At 51.0% G+C, this 24,157-nt stretch overlaps 1 protein-coding gene across 1 annotated transcript; it reads left to right on the top strand.

Moving 5' to 3' along the window:
- The first annotated feature begins 828 nt into the window (after window positions 1-828).
- Window positions 829-24,157, top strand: TRAP1 (TNF receptor associated protein 1). Its single transcript, XM_033074287.2, has 18 exons — window positions 829-910; window positions 5,258-5,425; window positions 6,557-6,639; window positions 7,019-7,159; window positions 14,271-14,342; window positions 15,004-15,164; window positions 15,958-16,067; window positions 16,252-16,325; window positions 18,544-18,699; window positions 19,015-19,135; window positions 19,257-19,326; window positions 19,487-19,634; window positions 20,121-20,306; window positions 21,325-21,463; window positions 21,905-21,990; window positions 22,520-22,665; window positions 23,011-23,083; window positions 23,360-24,157. Exons 1-18 carry the CDS (start codon window positions 829-831, stop codon window positions 23,459-23,461), a joined length of 2,118 nt encoding a protein of 705 aa, XP_032930178.1. The 3' UTR covers window positions 23,462-24,157.

The raw sequence follows: 24,157 nt of genomic DNA on the forward strand, positions 1-24,157 counted from the left end.
TTCCAAATTCGGCTCTCGCCAGAGTGCTTCATTTCCTCGCTCACCCGCATCCCATCCAAAGCCTTTCTTCAGTACCGCGGCCCCTTAGATCTCGGTTATCTATGCTCAAACCGCCCCGGGAGATGAGTTTCAGAGAAATGGAAAAATGAGATGTTAAGCAACTGGCCCAGAGTCGAGCAGGGTGCCCGGCCAAGGTGTGGAGCACGGGGGGTTCCTGAGGGCTGCTCCCAGCCCGGCGCAGCCTTCCCTCGGCCCTCAGCCCCCTCCGTGGGGAACCGGGCAGAGCCAGGGCGCACCGAGCTCCGCCAGCTGCGACTGCCGAGCTCCCGCCGCGGCCCGTCCCGTGCAATGGGCTCCCGAGGCCGCTCACTGTGGGATCCCCGCCGGGGCGTCTCCACAGGGAGAGCAGGGTTTGTGACCCATGTCTGTCCCTTTCCTAGCAAGTCCTTAGAAACACGAACGGGATTTTAACCATCGTAACAGGAGCGGTTTGGAAACGGTGTCATGGGCTCGGCGTCCGACCTCCTTGCAGAGCCCTGGGAACGCCCCCGTGAGGGGACCCAGGCAGGGCCGTGAGGGGACGGAGCCCCGGCACCCCTGAGGACAGCGGCTCGGGGGCCGGGAGGGGACGGAGCCCCGGCGCCCCTGAGGACAGCGGCTCGGGGGCCGGGAGGGCACCCAGAGGAGCCCTGAGGGAAGCAGCACGCGCGGACTGAGGGCCAGGCTGACGTCACCGCACGCGCGTCACGCACAGCCCGCGCGCGGGGCACTCCGCGCGCCCTCGCCCGGTGACGTCATCAGCGGGCGCCGCGGGAGGGCAGCGCGGGCATGGCGGCGGCGCGGGGCGGGCGGTGTCTCCTCGCGGCCCTGCGGCGCTCCGGGGCTGTGCCCTGGCTGCGCCCGCCCGCAGGTGAGGGGGACAGGGCGGCGTGACGGGCGTGGGCCCCCGCGCTGAGGGGGCGGCCGGACCTCCGTGGCTCGGCCCGGACGGCCGCGCGTGCCCGGAGTTGCGCTCGGCCTTGTGCGTCCTCTGGAGGTGCGGAGGGTCCGTGTCCCACAAGCAGTGCCCGTCGCTCTCGGCTGGTGCCGGCCGTGGCCGCTCGGCGGAGCGGGAGCAGCGCGCACAGCGCCTGTGAACTGACCCGAGAAGGCTCAGCGGTCCCTCCTGGGGAGGGGCGAGTTTTTATGGGCCTGTACAGGGAATAGCGCGGGCACGTGTCGGGCAGAGAGCGCGTTCAGGGCAACCAGCGGCTCCAGGGTCACATCCTGCCTCATACAGGGTGTACAGCATGTTCAGGTCGTGTAGCATGGTGAGGTTCGTGTAGGGGTGTGTAACATATCCATGTTTATGTCCTGGTTCATACAGCACTCCCAGTTCATCTCCTGGCCTGTGTAAGGTGCACAGGACATGCGGAGGCACCTGCTGGCTCAAATAGGCTGCACAACATACTCAGATCGTGTATCGTGTCCTGGTGCACGTCCCAGCTCACACGAGGTGCAGCCCAGGTACATGAGAGCAGAAGGCAGCAGCATTGCTGTTCAATGGCCGTGTGAGTAGCAGGGGACTTTACAGATGAGCCCGAAGGGTTTGTGTTTCCCCGGGGTGCACTTGAAGTTTCACCTCAGACAGCTGACAGGAGTGAGTGCTAGGAAAATGTAAGTTATCCTCAGGTATGGAATATGCTCCTTATCAAGGCTCTCGTGGGCTGGAAATGTGCCTGTAAGGTGCCATGAAGCTTGGGGAGGAGTGTCCTGCCAGCAGCTCCGTGTTTCCTTGTCTGTTGTGTGGCCCCTAATTGACAGGTCTGTGTGGTTTTGGTGTGGTCTGTGGTTTCCCTGCAGCTTAGGAAGAGATAATGTGACAGAGGAAATTGTGTGACAAATAGGGTCACTTTCAGGGTCGGGTTGTCAGATTTATAGTGTCACAGAGTGCCACTTGGGTGTTTCTGGGCAATCCAGCTCTTCCTCTGCAGAAATCCCCAGAGGCTTGTTAGCATCCATGTCTGGAACAAAGCTGCTGCCTCTGGTGGGTTAGACATACTCCAGCAGAGCCAGAGTTTTATTCCTTAACCTGTCATTCAGGTCCCTCAGGGAAAAAGCAGTGAGCAGAAGCTGTGTGGGGTGGAGATAAAGAGGGAGGGGCAGGAGGTGTTTTCCTTTCGGTGCAATGCAGGCTGCAGGGCCAGCTGCCCTTTCCTTCATCAGACAGAGGCAGTGGTTTTACTCACAATTTCAGGGGCTGGAGCTGGTGCAGAGCTTTTCGGGAGATATGTTGGTGTGAGTGGGTCAGTCAGGGAATCTCTTCTCCCCGGATTCTTGGGGCTAGGCAGCCCTTTTGTGTAAGAAGGTCTGAGCTGGGAGTGTTAATTGCTGGAGCTCTTCCCTGCTGGAGCTTCCCCGGGTTCCCAGCTGCCCGGCCTGGAGCTGGTATGGTAATTCCTGCTGACCCAAATTCTTCTCCTTTGTTTTGAGCCACAAACTGCTTTGTGCAGGGTTTCCCACCATAAATCTCTGGCTGGTGTTCTGCTCACTGCGGTGTTTTTTCCAGAAGGGGATGTTTCCTGTGGGGGCTGGTTGGGGGATCATTGAGGCTTCCTGGTGTCTGGATTGAAAGGAGCCCCTGAAGGTCCTTGTCTTTGCTGTGAGTGTGTGAGGCAGGTCTGTGGCCATGGGCACAGGATCACTTGGGATGATGAGAAGTGAAATTTGGGCAGTGATGGGGGTTTCTGCATCTCTCAGTGATGGGACTAGGAAGGGGTGTGGTAAAGCTCCACATTTGATTAACTCAATATCAAAAGACCTGATTTGCCCCAACACATCACAGTTCTTATCTGGGGCAAGAGCCATTCCTTCCTTCTGTGTCCCTGGGCTTAGGAATTTGTTTCTGAGGCTCATTACGAGTAGCACATAACCTGTTACCTCAGCAGGTGCTTCTCAAGAGCTGTTGTGTGCTGATAATTGTGGTTTTATACCCAGAATAGCCAGGAGCCTTTTCTGCTCCCTTGCTCCAGGCAAGGACTGTGGAGAGGCAAACGGGCTGAAGATGCTGCAGTTTGTATTTAATGAGCTGTGTCTCTCCCTGGCATGGGACAGGCTGTTAATTAAGGATGATAAGACCAAACATTGCACAAATCCGACAGCAACTTCCGAATTGATGGGTGGTGATTTATTATTGTGCTTTGGAGGTAGGGAGGCAAAAAATGTGACTACATCAACAATTATAAATAGCCAGAAATAAAATTATAAATAGCTGTAGTTTCTGGAGTCAACTGGTGTTCATGGGCTGGGGGTGACCTGTGTAGGGGCTCTGGGGTTTTGCTGCCTGGACATCTAATGATAGAAGTGACCTTAAGGTTTTAAGCTGCTAATAATCTGTGTCTTTTTTGGATTCTGGAGGCAGGGAGGGAACAAAATTCTCTCTTTTATTTCTACTGTTTGGGAAATGTGTTTGTGTGTGTTTGTGCTTCCGTAGAATGCAGCACCCAGCATAAAATGAGTCTAAAAGATGTAAATACATAACTAAAATATATAAACCCTGAGCTGCAGGCCCTTCGCCTCTGAAGCTTGAGGGGCTGGACAGTGAGTGCTTTGCTGCTTCCCACCTCAGGCACCCGGGTTGTTTTCCTTGCCACTTTCCCAGATGATCCCAGCACAGGCAGTGGAATGGAAGCTCCAGAATTGTCCTGCAATAATGCGGCAGAGCTGTTCGTGACGCAGAGAGCACAGTTATGTGTGTGGGAGGTGTTCAGATGCATTTAGAACTATTTGTGGGCTCTTTAAGGGCAGAATGACTCGGGAGTCATTCAAGCTTCTAGCTGGAGAAGTGGATCTTGATTCAAAGCTTTCTGTGAGGAGGAGGAGGAAGAATGAGGACTGACAGCCTCCTCTGCCAGCTCTTGAGGATGAGGTGCAGGAGACAGAAGTGCTGTTAAAGCTCAGGGGTTCATGCTCAGCTGGTCTGGAGCAAGTGAGAGCCCAGCATGATGGCTGGAGCAGCAAGACCTGTTCTTTATGACCACACTGAGAGGACCTGCTGTGGGGGGCAGGAGGTTTGCAGAGCACTTGTGAAATGAGTCTAAGCTAGGGGATGAGGGATGTTGGTGAAAAGGCTGGAATGCTGAGTTTGTTCGGCGACTGTGTCAAGGTGGAGAAAGGTTCAGGAGGGAGCCAAGCTCCCCCAGCGTGTCTGCTGGCGTGGGGGGCAGGGGGTGGCCATGGAAGTTGTGTCCAAGGAGGTCACAGATGTGCTTTGGGACTCTCACCATACTAATGGGGTTTGGTTCAGTCTTTGGGTGGTTTTCTAAAGAAAGGACCCCTTTCTTTAAATGCAAATGCCAGGTGTAGAGTTTGCCTCCTTCCCTTGCTGGATGAAACAGCCAACAGGCACAGAGGGAGCTGTAAGGAAAATCTGAGCTTGTCACTGCTTGCAGCCACATCTGCTCTGCCAGGGTGTCCTGATCCCTCCTCTGCTTCCCAGATCAGTGCAGTCTGTTTAAGTTCATTGTAGGACTGGGGGAGGCCAAGATGCCACCTCCCCCAGGGCAGCTGCAGGGTCAGGTCTTCACCCTCTGGGGTCCTGCTCTGGCACAGGCCCTTCTCCCAGCAATTCAGAAATCACTCCAAGGAGAACAGGCTTTGGACAGAGGTCTGTAGTGCTGCAATAGTCTTTTTGTGACAAGTTTGGCTTTGATTCATCCTCCAACAGAGGGGGGATGTTGGGTTCACCTGGACATAATGAAAGGAGGAGAATTAAGAATCCCTGACCTTAAGGGGGTTTGTGCTATTTCTTGACTGGTCTCATTCTCTTTGTGACTGGTGGCCTTGCTGCTACTGCATATGCTGCTTGCTCTGGACTCAGCTTTGTTGGGGGATGTAATCCCTGGGCTTGGACAGTCAAGAGCCAAATATTTATTGCCAATTCATATTTTCACAGGCAGTGATGTGGGAGTTGTCTTCAGCTTAGCCAGTTAACAGCAGTGGAAGCTGCAGACTGCCTCTTCCTGACTGGTTCATTTGGTGGGAAAGCTGCTAATTGTCATCTTCTGGATAAAATTTTAACTCAGAAGAGCCAAAGCAGCAACTTGTCCTTTTTCTGCAGTGAAAGCAATTCTGAAGGGGAATGGTGGGTGTTGGATTGTGAAGGAACTGTTCAGACAGTGTAACTCCCATGGGATAACGTAGGTGGGTCCTCTGAGGAGTGCTCCTGTTGTTGCTGGACTTGTGATGTGGATTGAAATATCTTCACTTGTGTCTTTAGCAAAAGGAGCAGCATGTCTGCAAAGACAAATCCTCCACCGCTGGAGTCTCCAGCACAACATTCCTGCCTCCAGCATTCCTGCTGTCCGGATGTACAGCACACAAACAGCAGAGAGCAAGGAGGAAGAGCCCCTGCACACCATCATCAGCAACACAGAGAACGTGAAAGGTGAGCCTGGGCACAGCTGTCTTGTGGGGACACTCTTGAGGTGCACTTGGCTCAAGATGTGGTGTAGGTGAGCCCTCCTCAGCAGTACTGCTGCCTCTGGAGGAAGTGCAGGTATTGGTCATCACATCCTTTCAATCTGTATTGCACCATTACCTCCCAAAGCCTGGGTGTGGAGGTCAGAGTGGCCTTTCCTGAGAAACAAGGACATCAAGACTGCATCCATGGGCTTAGCCAGGAAGTTGATGGTCATGTGTATGTGTGGAGGCACCACAGGCACTGGAATTGGCTGAAAAGAATTTTCTGTCTCAGAAGCAAACTGTACGTGCCCAGGTCATTGCTGTAGACCCTAGAGGTGTGATGAGAGTCCTGGTGTCCTTCATATGGACATGGAGTCCCTCGTTTAGCTAGAATGAATTGCTTTGCACAGCTTCAGGGAGAGGTGCTCTAAAGCAGTCTGAGCAATGAGTTATTCCAGCACAGAAATAACATCTTAACTCTGTGCCTCTGTGCTTTTCCTGGAAAGTATTTCTGAGACTGCCAGAAGTCCCTGCTGGGGTTGATGTGCTGCCTGCCCACACTCCAGCTTCACCCCATCCCTGGGGGATGTACATCCTCACCAGCAAGGCATGGCAGAAGTGATATGGGACTTGTGGCTTATCCCTCTGTTTTCCCAGAGTTTTCTAATGCCTCTTGGAGGAGAAAGGAGTTCTCTAATGCCTCTTGTTGTTTTTAAAAGGCCAAGGATGGTCTTTCAGCTGAGATGTTTTGTAGTTTTATTTTTTCTGAGGAGGTTTCTCTTCGTGGGCACAGCTCTCTGCCTGCCAGGGTGGCTGTACAGATGTGTTCATCCAGCCTGGTCTTGGACACTTCCAGGGATCCAGGGGCAGCCACAGCTGCTCTGAGCACTCTGTGCCAGGGCCTCACCACCTTCACAGGGAAGAATTTCTTCCCAATATCCTATCTAGCCCTGCCCTCTAGCAGTGTAAAGACATTCCCCCTTGTCTGTCACTTTAGACCCTTGTCCAAAGTCTCTCTGCAGCTCTCCTGGAGCCCATTTAGGCACTGGAAGGGGCTCTAAGTGCTCCCTGACTTTCTCTTCTCCAAACTGAACAACCCTAACCTTTATTCCAGGTACAGCCTCTAAACATGAGTTCCAGGCTGAAACAAAGAAGCTGCTGGACATTGTTGCCCGTTCCCTGTACTCAGAGAAAGAGGTAAGATGCCCACAACTTGCTGGGAGGTTTTCTCTTGGCAAAGCCCCATCTCTGTCAAGGAATACATCCAAAATGGTTGAACTGGGAGAATAACTGCTCAGTTCCCAGTGAGTCCTGAGCATTCATGTCAGACTTTCCTAAATGATTTTTATTAAGGCACCTTGAAAACGCCTTTTTGAAACAATTTGTAGGTATAGCAAGTGGCTCTGTGAGCCTTGAGTTTCACATTGAGTTTGGACAAACTTCTCCTGGCAGATGATGGGGAAACCCAGTTTGGGGAGCTGGGAATTAGTTTGTGGAGCCAGTGAGCTGCCAGGTGTGTGGGGTGCTGTGCAGGGGCAGGGCCAGGCTGCAGGGTCAGGCTGTGTCTTGTCCCCAGGTGTTTATCCGGGAGCTGATCTCCAACGGCAGCGACGCGCTGGAGAAGCTGCGGCACCGGCTGATGACAGAGGGGAAGGCCTTGCCAGAGCTGGAGATCCACCTGCAGACAGACAGTGGGAAGGGAACCATCACCATCCAGGTAGTTCCCTCTGGTAACAGCAGAGTGTTATTCCCTGCTGCTCTCCTCACTGGCCTTTGTCGTGTGAAGAGTCACTGGAAGCTGAGCAGCAGCACAGTCCCCAGGACTGCCCAAAGAATGTTCTGTCCACAGCTGGACTCTGGTTCATGGGGCTGTAACCTCAGGATTTGATGAGAAACCAGCATTTTATCTATTCTCCTGTTGTAGCCATAGGAAAATATGCTGCTCTTTCTTTCCCTAGTGGGAAGTACCAGTAGCTTTTCTCCCAGTACCCCTGCCTAGTGCATTTACCAGGTTGTGTCTCACTGGTGGGTAAGTTGTGAATCTGGTTTCCTCCTGACCTTTGGGGAGGTTTTCATGCACCTCCTTAAGTGTGAGGTGTTACCTGGTTGCTTGCAGACCTTCTCTCTCCCCTGGGTGGGAGGGGAAATGCCAGTTGTATTCTAATTCCTGCCTATCTCTTCCTGCTCCAGGACAGGCTGAGTCCAGCTGATGCTGAGGTTCTGCCCTCAAGCACAGTTAGGACTGTAGATTTGGGCACTTCCGTGTGCCCAGGTTTTGGTTGTCCCTGCTGGTGACAAAATGCTGATTGGGAGTGAGACAGTCTGTAAGGGCAGCTTACAGAATGAAGAGAGAAGTGGAGCTGGGCCTCCTCTCTGTACTTTGGTCTTGCTGATGGCTCTTGTCCAGGGTGGGAGGCTGAGCCTCAGTTTTGGTGTTTTCTTGGCAAAGTTCCTAACGTTAAGAAGGCAAACTGGTCATTCATTTTCTTTGTGGAGCTGTGTCAGCCACGAGTGTAGCTGTGGACATTCCTAGAAGAGCAGAGGAGAAGGAGGAGGAGGAGGATGAAGCAGGCAGCCCTGAGTGACCATGGCAGGTCCAGGGGAGATACAGCACAGACAGAGCACACAGGCTATTTTTCACATGGGACAAAGGCACAGGGGGCTGTTGGAGGCTGCACAGTTATTTTATATTTCTGTTCCTCTGAGGAACAAGTGCTGCAGTTGCCATGGGGAAGTTAGTGCTTGTCAGTGGGCAGCGCTATCACCAAGCAGAGATTCTCAAACCATGGTGCAGGGGCTTTGCTGTTCCTGTCACGCTGTTGCAGTTCTCTGACTCCTATGTAACACCAATTGTTTAAGGAGCCCTCCCTTAGCCCCAGGCAGGGGGTCATTCCTGCCTCTCATCTTTCCCTTTCCAGATTGCAGTGGACAGGAAGCATCTGACTCCCTCAGGACACTGTTACCTCTCCTGCCCTGTCCCTGTGGAAGCTCTCTCCTGGTTTGGCAGTTTGCTTGGAGAGCTGCTTGCCCACCTTGCCTGGGATGCCATTCCAGTTAGATGGGTTAAGGATTGGGCTTTTTATAACCCCCTGCCTGGCTGCCAGTGCCTCTCTAATGCCATTAAATGAGTCTTAACTAGGAAGCTTTTCACTGCAGCAGTCCTGGGCTGTGGGGAGCAGTGAGAACAACGCTGCTCCAATCTCTTTAATAGCTTTGCCTTCTCCAGAGTGCCGAAAGCTCTTTACCTCCAGCCAGGGGGTTATTTATAACTTCTTGAAGAAGCAAACTGCCTATAATGATTACTGTGAACAAGCTTCATTCAGAACATTTCTCTGCCTTTCAGGAATGCAAAGGTGAAAGAAAGCTTGCTGCAGTGATTGAAGCAGAGATGGATCTTCCCTTACCCACTGTTTTGTTTTCTGTACCCACTAGAACCTACCAACAAAAAAAGGCAGCAGGTCCCTCATACATGACCTGTAGCAACAATCACCCCTTTTTTTATTCCTAGAAAGGTACCATTGTCTCACTCTGACCCCTGGATCATTTTCCTCAGATTTTCATGCTGCTCTGTGCCCCTGCATCTGCTGAATCTCTCCCCTGCTCTTCCAAGCCCTATGGCATTTTTGTGTCTCACTGAGCTGAGAAAAGGCAGGTCTGTAATGTGTGATAGGCCTTACAGGCACATTCCTGGGGGATTGAGTAGATCTGCTGTAGGACTACCCTCATCTCTGTTCAGTGACAGCAGTTCTCCTTGTTCTCTGCTAGGACTGAATTTCAGCCATAAGCACAGCAAAACTCAGAATTCTGGTAGAATGTCCTCATTCAGGAATATTCCACCTGAGCATTGCAGTGTAGTACCTGCTAAGAGGGATGTGTTGACTGAATTCCACCACCTTGCTTCCTTCACCAAAGTCCTGTTGTTTTAGCAAATTCCACCATTTCCTCCATCCCTTTGAAAACTGCCTCATGTTTCTAGGACAGCTCCATCTGTAGCAACCACAGCCTGCAAGGTCAGAGTGCTTAAGAAAATCCATTTGAAAATGTGAGGGGTGTGTTTGCAATGAGAAGAGCTCTGCAGAGCTCTGCAGTTCCACGTGCTGAGCCTTTACCGATGTGATTTTGGACCCTTTGAGGTGGGAACAGAGAGCCTCTTCCAGACCCCAAGGCTCTGTGAGCACAGAGCTCACCTTCAGCACCTGTACCAGGTGACAGCAGGTGACAGGCACTTTTCTGTGCTCTGGTGCTGTTGGACCTCTGCAGTTCTGCCGTGCTGCTGTCCTGGTGGTGATGTGTGAGCTCGGGGCTGCAGTCCTACTCCTTGCTGATGCTTAATTTAGGGCTAGGACAGTTTAGAGGAAATGGTTTGAAATGTTTACAGAGCTGATGTCTGCTGCTGCTGGGGGAGGAAGTGTGCTTGCTGTTCTAGCATGGGAAAGCAGCGGAGTCACTGCCAGAGCTTGGGCTGCTCAGTTCCCTTCGTTGGGCTTTCATCTCTCTGTTGCCGTCATCCAAAATCAGTGTGTGTGAAGCCACAAAATCACCAGTTTGCTGTGTTTGGGAGGAGTTAAAATGACTGCAAACACCACTCCTCCCTGCAACAGCTCTGTGTATCGCTGAGCAGATCTCTCCTGCCTCACCAGTTCCAAACAGCCTGCAACAAGGGCTGTGCTGTGCTGCAAGGACTGCGCTGGTTGGGCTGTGGCAGGTCACTGCAGATGCACCCTTGTGTCCCACAGAGCTTGGGCAGGTGGGGAGCAGCTCTCCCTCCCCTGTGGGACCAGGCTGCAGCAGAGAGGGTGACCTGCACTGCAGCATCTGTGTGTCACTTGGGCTTGAGGAAGCAGGAGATGGACAGCTGGAGATAGAGGGGTAAATCTGGCTGTGCTTCACCAAGTCCTAGGTGGAATTAAACCTACAGAAAAGTGGCACAGATTGCAGGGATGGGATACAGCTTCCAGAGGTTGCATCACATTTAACAAATGAGCCCAGAAATATAAACACATCTCAAATAACCTGTGCCACAGGGAAGGAAGTGCACAATCGTTTAGTTCTCTTCATGGCAGAATAAGAGCATATCCTGTATAAAAATGGGAAATTCAAAGTGGATGAAAGGCAGTGCTTTTCTGGACAGCAGGTATTTAGACCTGGATGGGTGGAGGCCGAGCCTGTGGTTTTGCAAAGGAAAGCTCAGGCTCTCTGCTTTGGGTCACTTCCATGTACTAGGCCAAGATTACCTCGTGTTCACAGGCATCAGTTTTATTCTGGCTTTTCATCTGCTGGTTGCTGCTGCCGCAGATGCTTTAATGATTCAAAACCAGAATGCTGCTCTAGTGCAGCTGCTGTTCTGGTCTTGTGAATTTTAAGTCTTTAATCAAGGTATTTAAATAACAGTGGGCACATTTGCTAATCAGACATTTTGGGATTTTATTACCTTATCAACTGGTGAAAGCAGCATGTCTTTATAATATAGTCAGTGTTCTTCTGATGCCCCATTGAGGCTTTACACGGAAATAAATGTTTCAAGTGTTTGTTTTGCAACAAAACCAAGTGAAAGACACAACAGTTCAGCCAGGTACCTCTAAATGGGAGCATTCCTTCCGATGCAGTCATGGCAGAGGCAGCAGTTAATGGCTGATTAATGAGTTGTTAGATGTAAGGAAGCTCTGCAATACTTTAAATCTGACTCAAGTAATGAGCAAAGCTAAACTAATCTTACACAGCACGTGTCTGCAAACATCCAACACCCTCACCACAGGGTTAAAACCAAGGGCACAGAAGGCCCTTTGTGCCCAAAGGTGCAGGTCAGCAGGAGCTTTGGACCTGGGAAGTCTCTACACATAAAAAGGTGCTAAAAACAAGGTTCTGCTGCTGTCTTTTTGGGGTAAATGTTACTGAGTTTAGTTCAACACTTGTGGCCACCAGCCCTTCGTGGTCTGAAGCTCTGCATCCTCTGTATTGTCTTATATAGTGGGAGGTTTGAGGGAGGATTTTTACTCTGCACCCTAAGAAGTACCAAAAGAGAAATTCACCCAGATGAGGAGGTGGTGGTTTTGCTGAATAACTGCTGGTGGTTCAGCAGGTCTTCTGTAATTAAACTTCAGCTAATGAAGGGCCAGTGCACTGAACTCTGTCTCTTGGTCTCTCCAAGCTGTGGAGAAACATTTAGCACATGGAACTTTCACCATATCCCTCACATTTTGTAATTTGAGAAGCCCCACGGACAATTTGCTTTGTGCTGTTACAAATAGCTCTGCTCTGGCTGTGGTCAGCCTGATAAAGCTTTTCTTGCAGGCTGAAGGGAGGGCTAGAACTGTGTGCAGGGGAAGAAAAGTTGTAAAGCTGATAGTGGAGCAAAGGCTGGATGGTGGTGGGTAGAAGGTCCTTGCAGGAGGTGTGTGATGCCATGGTGGTTCCTGGTGAAGATTCCCAGCGGCTGGGCAGCAGCTGGTGCAGCACAGAGCAGTGTGAGAAGGGCAGTAGAAGTTCCACCAGCTCCTTCCTTGGATTTAATGGGAGTTGGAGCAGCCAGCACTGTGTGGGCCCAGCCTGAGGTGAGCTGCTCATGGGCAGGTTCAGTTGCTTCCCATGACTGCAGAGTTGCTGCTCTGCAGAGCTCAGCTCCCATCTCTCCTCTGCTGCTGCTTTATTCCCGTTCCCCTGAGCAGCTCCATGTGGTGAAGGGAGCAAAGGGCAGCTACAGGAAATGTGCACATGGCAAGGCTGGGATGAATCTTGATGGTGTCTCCATCCTATTCCACCCAGGTGTTTTCCTGCAGTAGGGAATGTCTGCTTTGCCAGGATCTTTGCTTTCCACTCTCCCTGTCAGCATCCTGGCTGTTCTGAGCCCTGCTTTCTTTGTTCACGAGATTCACCCTCATCAAAGTAGTCCTCAGGAATTGTCATTAAGCATTCTGCAGTAAGTTTGGCAGGGCATTAGGAATTCAATAGCCAAATAAATTTATGGGGTAAGGATGTATTTTTTTTAACACACTGGAATTTGGGAATGACATGCTGTGCTATAAATAGAAGTGGATCAGAGTTCTGTTCAGGGTCTGGCATGAAGAAAAACTGAACCAGATGCTGAAAGCTGTTCTTTCTGGCTTTTTCTTCCCTGGGGGAAGGGACTATGTCAGATTCCTGAGATTTTGCCATACGCTGTTTGTTTTTTTTGGCTTTTGATCTCTCGCTGTTGAGATCTTACTGGGCATCATCCCTCTTCTCAGCCAAGTGGGCTGACTGGCCTTACTGTGTTTAACCAAGGGAAGGTATTGCTGCGCCGTGACTTGTGGGGGTGCAGGAAAATGTCTTACCCACATGGCACCTCACAAGCTGAACAGTCCAATCCTTCAGTGCAGTTAAACACTAGAGTAACAAATCCATACTGACATTGTATTGTAGGTATGAAATACATACCAGCTTACTTTGGTAGAAATAAGCCCAGTGAGTGTTCCATGGGTGGCAGAGGTCACTCTGGCACCTCACCTCCGTTGCAGCTGATTTTGCTGACCCTGCACACCAAATCCCACCCCTGCTAAGGCACTGGGGATGTGTGAGCCCACTCTGGATGTGCCAGCTGCCTTCTACTGCAATAACCATGCTCACAGGTACTCAGGTAGAGCTGAATCCCTCATCCTCTCATCTCACTTGGCTACTTTTCACCTCAGAGAGTGACTCAGAGAACATGTAACAGTGGCTTCTTGGGATGCTTGTGTCAGGTAGAGAAGCTGCTGGGATTTGGGAGGGGGAATGGTGCTTTTTTCTTAGGAGTGGCATCCTGGAGGGCAGTAGCCTGCCCTTTGCTCCTGTGGAAAATGTGTGTGGAACAAGTCTGAAAACACATTGGACAACAGAATGGGCAAGATTTTTGCTGGGGTCCTGTGTGAGAGGGTGGCCATTTCTAGCTGGGGTTTGCTGTTACCTTTGTTGCCTTGTGGTGTCATGCAAATTGAAGTTGCAGCCAGATTTGAGACTTACTACAGCCTTTTCTGGGTGGTGCTGCTGCAGGCTCTGCTGCCTGAGATGTGTGAGCTGCAGGGAGATGTTTATCTGCATGCAGCAGTGCAGTTCTGGAGTAACCTGGGGATGACAAGGAGCTGTGTGCCTCTGGAGCTTGGGCAGAGCATCACAGAGTGTAGCCACTGCATTGTATTTTGGCTGGGGTTAGGCTGTTCCCATGGGAATGCGATACCCAGCTCTCCCAGACTTTGACAGCTTCATACTCACATCATGGAGCACAGGGTGAGGGGAAGAAGGGGGGAAAGGCAGAGCAGATGGAGATCAGTTCATGTGGTGCTTGCAGACAAGGGTCTGCATCATGTGAGAGTGAAGGGATTCACTGCTCTGTCGCTGATTCCCAGTGTGAGTGCATCAGTTCCACATCTGCAGATTGCAAACAAGCTGCTTCTCACTGCTCCTCAGCTCCCCCTCAGAACTGTTCAGGAATGGAGGGTGTCTCTGTGCATTGTATCTGGCACTGTGGGCCATGACTGGGTTCACATCTCTTTCCTGCAGTGCCATCCTGTGCCTCTTAGAGGGATGTAGAATCCAACCTGTCCTGGCATGGTTTTGTCTTTCCTTGAGAAAATGGCCAGAGTCACTGAGCTTTCTGGTGGTTTATAGGCAGCTGTGGCTGCCCCTGGAGCTCTGTTCCCTCTGAGTCTGTGTTCCTGCCCATGGGCAGATGGAGTCACAGCTGAAGTCTGCTGTTGGATTTACTACTCAGAGGGGAAGGGGAGAGTGGGAGTTGGAGGCAGAAGTTGCTTGGGTGCTGTTTGCTGGAGCAATGATTTCTGACTGATATTTCAGCTGCAATTGCTGTTTCTTTTCAGGACACAGGTATTGGGATGACCCAAGAGGAGCTGGTTTCTAACCTTGGTACCATTGCTCGATCAGGCTCCAAGGTAACTTGGGATGAGGACCCTTCTCCCTCCCTTAGAAAACTCTTGTTACAACCACTTTTGTTCTCCCAGTAATTTTTCATTCTGTTTTGTCTCTTGGCCCTCAGTCAAGCTGTGAGTTTACACCCCTCTTGGAAGGTGAAACCTGCCTGTGGAGTCTTCTGGCTTTCAGTGGTCTCTGCTGTGCTATGGGAGGCCCAGGGAGCCCAGGCAGTGCTGCAGGCCCTGTGTGTAGCACTGCTGCACCCACTGCCCTCATCCAAACACCTTCCTGCCTAGACATCCTTACACAGGGGCACCCACCCACTTGGCATTTACCCCATGTCCAAGGGAGCAGTAGCTCTATGTCCCCACAGCAAGATGTTGTACATGTGTGCCTAATTTTTGTTTTCATCTCTGGAGGCACCATTTTAAGGTTTCCTGCTCCTGACTGACCAAGCTCTCACTTGTTTTCCTTTTACTGCTCTAAGCAGTGCTCCCCTTTTCCAGAGGTGCAGTTCCTGTGGGGAAACCCTTTTCCCTGGAGCCTTCCTCAGAGCACTGATGCAGGAGCATGGGGTGAGGGTGCTGGACTGCCAGGCTGCAGTGCCTGAGGAGCCCAGCTGGAGACTGATCACAACCTGAAGTCACTGTGTGCCGCTTTGTGTCTCCTTTGTTCCTGTAGGCTTTTCTAGAAGCTTTGCAGAGCCAGGCTGAAGCCAGCAGTAAAATCATTGGCCAGTTTGGAGTGGGTTTCTATTCAGCCTTCATGGTGGCTGATAAAGTGGAGGTGTTCTCACAGTCAGCAGAACCGGGCAGCCCGGGCTACCACTGGTCATCTGACGGGTGAGGCTGCAGAGGGGGGTGGCAGCATGGGGGGCTGTGTCGAGACCAGGCACAGCCTGAAAGCTGTGGAAAGACAGGGTTTGGTGTTCTTTCAGGACCTGGCTGACTGGTTCAGGTCCTGCTCAAGTTATACACAGTAACAAAGCATGGCCCAGTGTGCCTGTGTGGAAACTGCACGGACAGAGTTGCTTTGTCAGAGCAGGCATGCTGTGGATAGTGTACCTGCCTCCCCTCTTCCATCCCTGCAGGCAGGCAGCTCAGGGGGCCCCACACACAGGGACAGACTGAACCTCTTTGGCCTAAGAGGTTTGGCTTGAGGCACCCACAGAGATCAGAGCCTGTGCAGGGGTCTGCAGGCACATCTCCCCGTGGGTCACAACTGTGCTCATCCTTTGCTTTTTGCTTGAAGTTGCAAACATCTAGGATGGCAAAGCTGTGGGCTTGAAATTGGAGCTTCTGAAGGTGACAAGCTCAGCATCCACTTTAAATTTCCTCAGAATAAAGAATTTATTACATTATTTAAATTCTTGAGAAAACTGAGACACCAGACTGGTTTGGGTTTTTAGCTAGTGTCTTTGCAGAACAGTGTGTCCTGGGTTTGGAGTCTCTGTGAGGAAAACAGACACATATTTTTGGGGTTTCTCAGAGGCACAAGGAGCATTCAGACATTCAAGACTTTTTTGCCTTTTCCTCTTGCCCTTGAGGTGTTGTGTGTGCTTTTAGTTGAACAAACAATTTCTCTGTCCTATCATGGGTGTCACAAACTGACTCGGTGTTTTTTCTCTAATCCTAGTTCAGGGATGTTTGAGATTGCAGAAGCATCTGGGGTCAGAGCTGGGACTAAGATTATTGTACACCTCAAAGAAGACTGCAAAGAGTTTGCAAATGAAGACAGAGTCAAGGGTGAGTAGAGGAAGGGAATGCTGTTACCCCTGGGGCTCCGTGGAGTCTGTTGGTGCCCGCAGGTGGGAGGTGAATTTACAGGTTTTTTCTTCTCCTGCAACTCCTTTCACCTGCTGTTGCTGAGGGAATTCCTGCTGTGTTGTTTCCACAAAGGTGACCCTTCTGTATCTTCTTTCCATTCCAGAGGTGGTGACAAAATACAGCAACTTCATCAGCTTCCCCCTGTACCTCAATGGGAGAAGAATTAACACATTACAGGTGAGGTGGAGGCCACAGGCAGGTCACTCATGGAGATGAACCACTGTAATGCTCTGCTGGAGTCAGGGAACAGCATAAAGCTGCAGCTGTCCCTGGAAATCAGGAGAATTGTCCAGGATATCACAGACCTTGTAGTGATCAGTTAATTAGAACAAAAGGAGACAATCCAGCTGAACTCATACCTGCAACAGCTTGTTTGCATTTCTTGTGGAAAATTCTTGGAGATCAGCAAGATCTGTGTCTTCCCTGTTCCTGAATTATTATTTCAGTGCTTTATAGTGCTTATAAAGCCATGTGATGGGTTAGTGCTGTAGGGATTGCTCATATTGCTGGTGTGCTGACACCTCTCACTGCAGTTCTTTCTGTCCTTCACATGGAATAGCCACTGGGAGTGGTTGGGGGTTTTTAGCAGCTCAGCTCATAGACTGATTTATTCCCAGCTCCTAGCTGAGCACTGCTTGATGCTGGCATTTTCTGACCACTGGCATTATACTGCAGCCAGATCCATTTTACTCAGATGTTCTTGGCACAATTGCAGGCATCACTTAGGACAAATTAATTATCTTTAAAACAGAAATCTATTAATCATTTTCCTCCAACATCTCCTCTTCTGATTGTTCAAAGCTTTCTCACCTAAGAGAGCAGGTAGAGAGCATGTGTGTGCTTTTTTGTTTCCTGGAATGTGGCACTGACTGCACAGACTTTCAAGACTGTACTTAAACATTTTGCCATGTTAATTTATCTGAGGTTCTGTAATTGGTGTTATTAGTCACTGATTATTTATTTGAATTCCTGCATAATAGTGTTTCTGTTCCAAAGGCTTTCTAGCTGTGCCCCTTAAATTACAAAACCAGAAATAGCTTTAGACAGCTGTTTGCTCTCTCTGTGTGACAATCAATAGAACAGGCTCCCTGGAGAAGAGCAGTAGTAGAGCAAGGGGTGAAATGCCCTTAATAGAGTCATGGACTTTTATCTTCTTATCAGAAAGTCTGTTTCCCCTTGGGTTACAGCAACAGCTTTATTCTCATTATGCTCCCATTTCATGCCTTTCTTTATCCAGGAACTTGGCTTTGTGTTTTTCCACACATCAGCATCAGTTCACTGTAAACAGAGCTGCAGCTGGTTCCCTGGTGGGGTTTCTCCTCAATGAGCTCCTGAATGCTCACAGCATGGAGCTGGGGGCTTCTCTGGTCTAACTGGGATAACTGTTTGATATAAGTGAGCCCCTGAGAATGCAGCACTTTCCCTAACACAGCTACTGTAGAACACCTTAGCTCCCAGTGAGTCCATAATCCTACCTGTGATCCTGCAAACCCTCCAGGACACTTGTGTATGCTGGAAATGAGGAGAAGCCACCTGTGGAACAAGGCTCCAAGGCAGAGGAGTCCTTAAGGATTTCAGGGCTGCCAGGGACCTGAAACCCTTGGGCTCTCAGGGTGGGCTGGATGTTTGTGTTGGCCCCAGAAATCACTCCTGTCACTCATTTGGGCTTGAGTGACAGAGAGGCAGTGACTGAGATGAGCTTCACCCAGCTGGAAATACACAGTTCTGCTTTGAGTCCCACATCTTTGTTAGATTCAAGACTTTTGCTGAGCTACTGGAAACTGAAACATGCTGTGAGCATGGGCTGAGTGCTTCAGAAAGCACTGGGGGGTTAGAGCAGCAGCAGCTGGAAGCTAGAGCTCATGGCTTCAGCCCATGAGTTCATGTGGGAAACAGTGCTGGAGCAGTGACCCTGCAGTGGTTCACAAAGCATCTCAAAAGCTGCTGAACAAATCAGCAGGAAACAGGCAGTGCAGGAGCTGCTTCATAAGCTCTTAGCTGAGACAGTGTCTTCCATCAGAGAGGCAGGTTGGTTGCAAAAGGCTCACTTAAACTTCTGCTTTTCCTTTGCTTGCTGGTCAGGCCTTGAGAATTTGACCAGTACAGCCAGTCAGTTGAGCTGTGGGATCTGCCTAGGATGGCCATTGGCAAAGGAGGTTAGCCAAATCCCTTTTGTTTTGGTCTAAAGAAAGCTGCCCTATATATGTTGCAGGACAAGAGTTTTCTCTGAGGGTGGCCCAAGGCCAGATGAGGGGCAGTAGTTTGTTAATCTATGATAATGTACCTGAGCCACATCTCATTCCCAGGCTGTGCAGAGCAGTCTATTTGAAAGGTCCTGTTTCCCTGCTCCAGCATCCTGGAGCTGCTGAGAACTGTTTTCCCTGCTCCCCCACAGGCTCTGTGGATGCTGGACCCCAAGGACATCAGTGAGTGGCAGCACGAGGAGTTTTATCGCTTCGTAGCTCAGGCTTACGACAAGCCCCGCTACATCCTGCACTACAAGACCGACGCTCCCCTCAACATCCGCAGCATCTTCTACGTGCCTGAGCAAGTAGGTGTCCTGTCCTGGGAACGTGGCACATCTGCCTAGCTGCTCTCAAAGGGACAATGGGAGAGCTCCTTAGGGAGAGGAGGCAGCTATGGCTGCAGGGAGGAATACGAGAGTGGTGTCTCTGCCGTGGGCTGGGTGCCACAGGGTAGTTGGGGTACTGAGCCATGACCGGAGCAGGGGGATGGCTCAGGTAGGTCCCTAGGGAAGAGAGCCAAGATTTCAGCTCTCGTTGGGTTCAGCATCGTAGGGAAGGTCACAGTGTGATGTGGGACCCCTGCACAGTGCTGGTGTTACCTCCTGTCTCTTTTCCTGCAGAAACCATCCATGTTTGATATCAGCAGGGAAATGGGCTCCAGTGTTGCCCTCTACAGCCGCAAAATCCTCATCCAGACCAAAGCTGCAGACATCCTGCCCAAGTGGCTGCGCTTCCTTAGAGGTGTGTGTGGCAGGAATAGCAGGTTGTGGACAATGGCTTACACAGGGATGAGGCAGGGGCTGCCCTCCTGAGCCTGGCACTTGTGTTTGCGTCACTGTTCAAGGGGTGCTCTGTGTTCCAGGTGTTGTGGACAGTGAGGATATACCCCTGAATCTCAGCAGGGAGCTGCTGCAGGAGAGTGCCCTGATCAGGTAAGCAAGAGTATCTCTGGACTGAGATACAAGGAAAAGATGTAAAGCCATGAGGGGAAGGGGACAGTGGACTATGACAACTCTGCACAGAGAGATGTTCACCTAAAATGTCTTGTCTTGCTCTAGCAGCTGTCTCTAAAAAGGCTTGTTCCTCCTGCAGGAAGCTCCGTGATGTTTTGCAGAAGAGGTTGATCAAGTTTTTCATTGACCAGAGCAAGAAGGACCCTGAAAAATATGCCAAATTCTTTGAGGAGTATGGAGTATTCATGAGAGAGGGGATTGTCACGATAGCAGAGCAGGATGTCAAGGTACCAGGAGTCTTGAAACACTGCAGCTGATGGGAACGATTACCATGAGCTGGGGTGCGGGAGACTGCTACTTCCCCATGGAACTTGCATGCCCATAACTTGTGTTCCTGCATCTGCCAAGACCTGTGGATTCTCTAGTGCCTAAATTTTCACTCTTTCTGACTGGTGCTGCTTCCCATTTATTTTGAGCCCCTGCAGAGTCTCTGTACCTACACTGTTGTCAGCTCTCCCTGGTCAATGTCAACTACAACAGGCAACAAAGATGGGCCTTCCCCTCCTGTTGTTTCTGCCTAATTCTCATTTCCAGGAGAGCTTGTCCTACATCCTGGCTAGGTCACTTTTCTGCCTCTTTGATATCTGGAGCAGGAAAGGTCAGATTCAGAATCCCCTGAGCCTTTCTGTCGGGCTGCCAAGAGGCACAGGAATCCTTGGGGCTGGGAGGGGTGGGGTGGAGCTCAGTGAGCTCACAGGAGCACGTTTCTGCAGGAGGACATAGCAAAGCTGCTGCGTTACGAGTCGTCGGCGCTGCCCGCGGGGCAGCTCACCAGCCTGACGGAGTACAGCTCGCGCATGAAGGCGGGCAGCAGGAACATCTACTACCTGTGTGCCCCCAACCGGCACCTGGCCGAGCACTCCCCCTACTTCGAGGCCATGAAGAAGAAGGACATGGAGGTGGGTGAGCAGTGGTGCCACAGCCAGGGGAGCACCCTAAGCTGCTGCACAGTGGTCAGGGCTGACTCTCAGAGCTGAGCAGGGCAGTGAGCAGTGCCTTTGCCTGGCCCCCTCTGCCTCTGCTCAGACTGTGGCATGAGGCCAGGAGGGACCTGTCATACATCTTAACCACAATGTTAAAAAAAGCATTGAGCTGTTAGGAGTATCCAAAGGAGGGCCATGAGAATGGTGAAGGGCCTGGAGGAGAAGCCGTATGAGGGGTGGCTGAGGGCACTTGGTCTGTTCAGCTGGAGAAAAGGAGGCTGAGGGGAGACCTCACATGGTCTTCAGCATCTTCATAAGGGGCAGCAGAGGGGCAGGTATCAATCTCTTCACTCTCATGACCAGTGGCAGGACCCAAGGGAATGGCAGGAGCTGACTCAGGAGTTTAGGTTGGATATCAGGAGAAAGTTTTCATGCAGAGATGTTAGGCACTGGGACAGGCTCCCTAAGGAAGTGCTCACAGCACCAAGCCTGTCTGAGTCCAAGAAGCATTTGGACAATGCTCTCAGGCACAGGGTGGGATTGTTGGGGTGTGCTGCACAGGGACAAGAGTTGGGACACAATGATCCTGATGGTCCCCTACAACTCAGCATATTCTGTGATTTAGCACTTGTACAGACACCTGGTTCTTATACCTGGTTCCTACCTTTGCTGGACCCCAGAGCAGGAGGCTGGGAGCTGCTGTGCAGGGCTATAATGGTGTTACAGTTGTCCTCTGTGGGTAGGTGGATCTCTCAGGACTGGAATCAGTGCTGGCTCTCACTTTCCCTGGGCAGCAGGACTTGTTCAGCTGCAGACCTGCCACCTGTGGTAACAAATCCCTCCAAGGGTTTGCTTTCATGTCAGGCCCTGATAGTCACTGTGGGGTTGAACCTCTGAGTTTCTCGTGTGATGTTCCTGCTGTTTGGTACAGAGCTGCCTTGGGAAGGAGAGAATGTTGTTATATCCCAATGTTACTGTCCCTTTGTTGGCACAGGTGCTGTTCTGCTATGAGCAGTTTGATGAGCTGACACTCTTGCACCTCCGGGAGTTTGACAAGAAGAAGCTGATCTCTGTGGAGACAGACATTGTTGTTGATCACTATAAGGAAGAGAAGTTTGAGGAGAGCCGCCCAGGTACTCTGAGGCTTCTCTGCACACTGTCCTGCTACCCTGAGCAACCAGTGAGGGGACACCTTCCTCCCTGCTCTTGCAGCTCCTGAGCAAGAGCCTTCCACCCTCCCACTCTCATGGTCTGAGGCAACTTAAGAGTTTTTCCAGATTTGTTTCATCTCACATGATCCAATGTTAAATGAAATGTCATTTGTGGAGTTGCCATGATTTTATTTCAACTTCATGCATATATCTGGTGCCCAGACAGGCAGACAGCCCCTGGCAAGGCATGAGCCTGCCCTCTCTGGGTATGGCACACTCTGGGATGAGGATATGTAGGTGTGTGCTGAGTGGTGCTGCACTCCCATTCCCACAAGAGAACTGAGAAATGGAAGTGTGGAGACTCAGCTCACTGTCCATTGCACACTATAGAAGCACACTCAGATGTGCCCTCTTTCTCCCCAGCTGGAGAACGTCTGACAGAGAAGGAGGCTGAGGATCTGATGGCCTGGATGAGGAATGCCTTAGGCTCTCGAGTCACTGGAGTCAAGGTGGGTATTCTGTGTCTGGATGACTGAGTACAGGAGATCCTGGAGGTAATGATCTAGGGAAAAAAGATGATAGGTGATTGGGGATCTGCTGCCACAGATTTTTCTTTGGACCCTGTGGGAAGTCATTCTTCTCTGTGCCTCCTGTGTGTAAATGGTGTGGATGCTGGTATTTGCCATTGGATGGTCAGTGTGGCAGCAGAAGAACCACATCTCAATGTGTATTGAGCAAAGCCCATATTGCAGTCAATGCTCAGGTTACCACAACAGGCAGGTGACTTTTCTTGCTTGTGGACTAGAAAGGTGGATTGGCAAGGAATGCTTTGGGTCCAGCTGCAGCCCACTGCCTGTGGACTGTGGGGCCATTTGGGCTCCCATCTTTCCTGCTGATTTAGGGAGCTCCTGTAGGATGGGAATGAATCATGTGGAGGCTTGGTGTGGATATGTGCTGAGGACACTCCAAGTCCTCAGAGTTTCCCACCTCTAAGATGTGCATTGTCCATGGCAGCCCTGACTGGTGCTTGTGCCACAGGTGACCACACGGCTGGACACGCACCCTGCCATGATCACCGTGCTGGAGATGGGCGCTGCCCGCCACTTCCTGCGCATGCAGCAACTGGCCAAGACCCAGGAGGAGCGAGCCCAGCTCCTGCAGCCCACCCTGGAGATCAACACAGGGTAAGGGGGACAGCACCAGCACTAGGCCTGGGATACAGCAGCCTCTCAAAAGTGGAAGCAGAGAGGAGGCAGTGTAAGGCAGCCAATTAGCAGAGTGCTGCCAATTAAGTGCAGTGGGTGCCACAAAGCCTTAATCTGTGAGGCTGAATGGCACCTTCAACATGAGCCCTCCACACACAGTGTCTGCCCTCTGGGGACCAGAGGGACAGATGGGAGAGAAGCCCCCAGAACAGGAGCAAGGAAGTTCACTTTGGTAACCTACTGTGACTTAGCTGCTCATTCTGGAAGTAAATTTCTCACTATGTCCTAAATCAGCAAGTCTCAGTGTTGATCTTTCTCTTACAGGCATGCTCTGATTAAGAAGCTCAGCGAGCTGAAGGACAGTCAGCCTGATCTGGCCCAGATGTTGCTCGACCAGGTGAGAGCCAGACCTTCTCCAGAAGCAGCACTGTCCTTCCCAGAACCAGCTTGCAGACATGCATGGCAGGGAACAGAGGGTGAACCATTACAGTGGGCAAGAGTCACATTCTTCTGTGGTCCCTGGGTATTTCTGGGACTTGTGGTCCATGTTTTCCTAGCAGGTGCCCTAGAAGACATTCTTGGTCTCAGCATGCAGGTCCTGGAGAGTGACATTCCATTCCTCCCTCAGGCAGGTTGCTTTAGTGCTTATTTAGTGCTTTCTTCACTTTTTCAGATTTATGAGAATGCCATGATTGCAGCAGGACTGAATGAGGATCCCAGGCCAATGGTGAACCGGCTGAATGAACTCCTCACCAGAATCCTGGAGAAGAACTGAGCCCCAAGGCTGAAGGATGAACTCTGTGCTGATCTCTTGCCTCAGGCACAGCCACTCTCAGCAGCTGCTTGCAGGCACAGTCCAGCACAGGTTCATGGGCAGAGGGCAGGGACAATGCTGGGGATATCCAGCCCTCCCTGCACGGGGAGGAGCCACCTGTAATTATCAGATCCCACATCATCAGCTTGTTCAAAGTGCAACGCTCTAAGTGAGGACAAATTCCAGAGGTAGTTGCTTAAACAATGTGCCCAATTTCTGACAAAAGCCTGAAGAGCCTCATTCCATACTGTTTCTAAAAATGGCCTTTCTCAAATGGCAGCAGGATTCCCAGTCAGGTCTGTGAATACACCCCCCCATCCACAAAACCCCTGCGCACCTTTGTGCTCTGAACAAGCATTGGAAGAATTAATTAGTTAAGAAACCTCCAGGTCTGACCAGGCAAGAGGAGTTTTCTGGCATGGAGACAGATTGCTGCATTTGGCAGATATGGATACTGCTGGTGAACATGTCAGTGCAGTCCCATGGCAGAAAAGATCACTGAGCTGCTGGGTAAGTGAGTTCATCCTGGTCTTGTGGAAAAAGGGAAGTAACTGGGAGGCAGCTTTCCACTGTGTGGCTTTCTGGAGAGTCTGCAGGATAAACTGTATGCCTAGCTCATCTGTATTTATAATAAATAAACACTTCTTATTTTCCAGA

This window comes from Catharus ustulatus, chromosome 16, assembly GCF_009819885.2.
Source record: "Catharus ustulatus isolate bCatUst1 chromosome 16, bCatUst1.pri.v2, whole genome shotgun sequence".
NCBI lineage: Eukaryota > Metazoa > Chordata > Aves > Passeriformes > Turdidae > Catharus > Catharus ustulatus.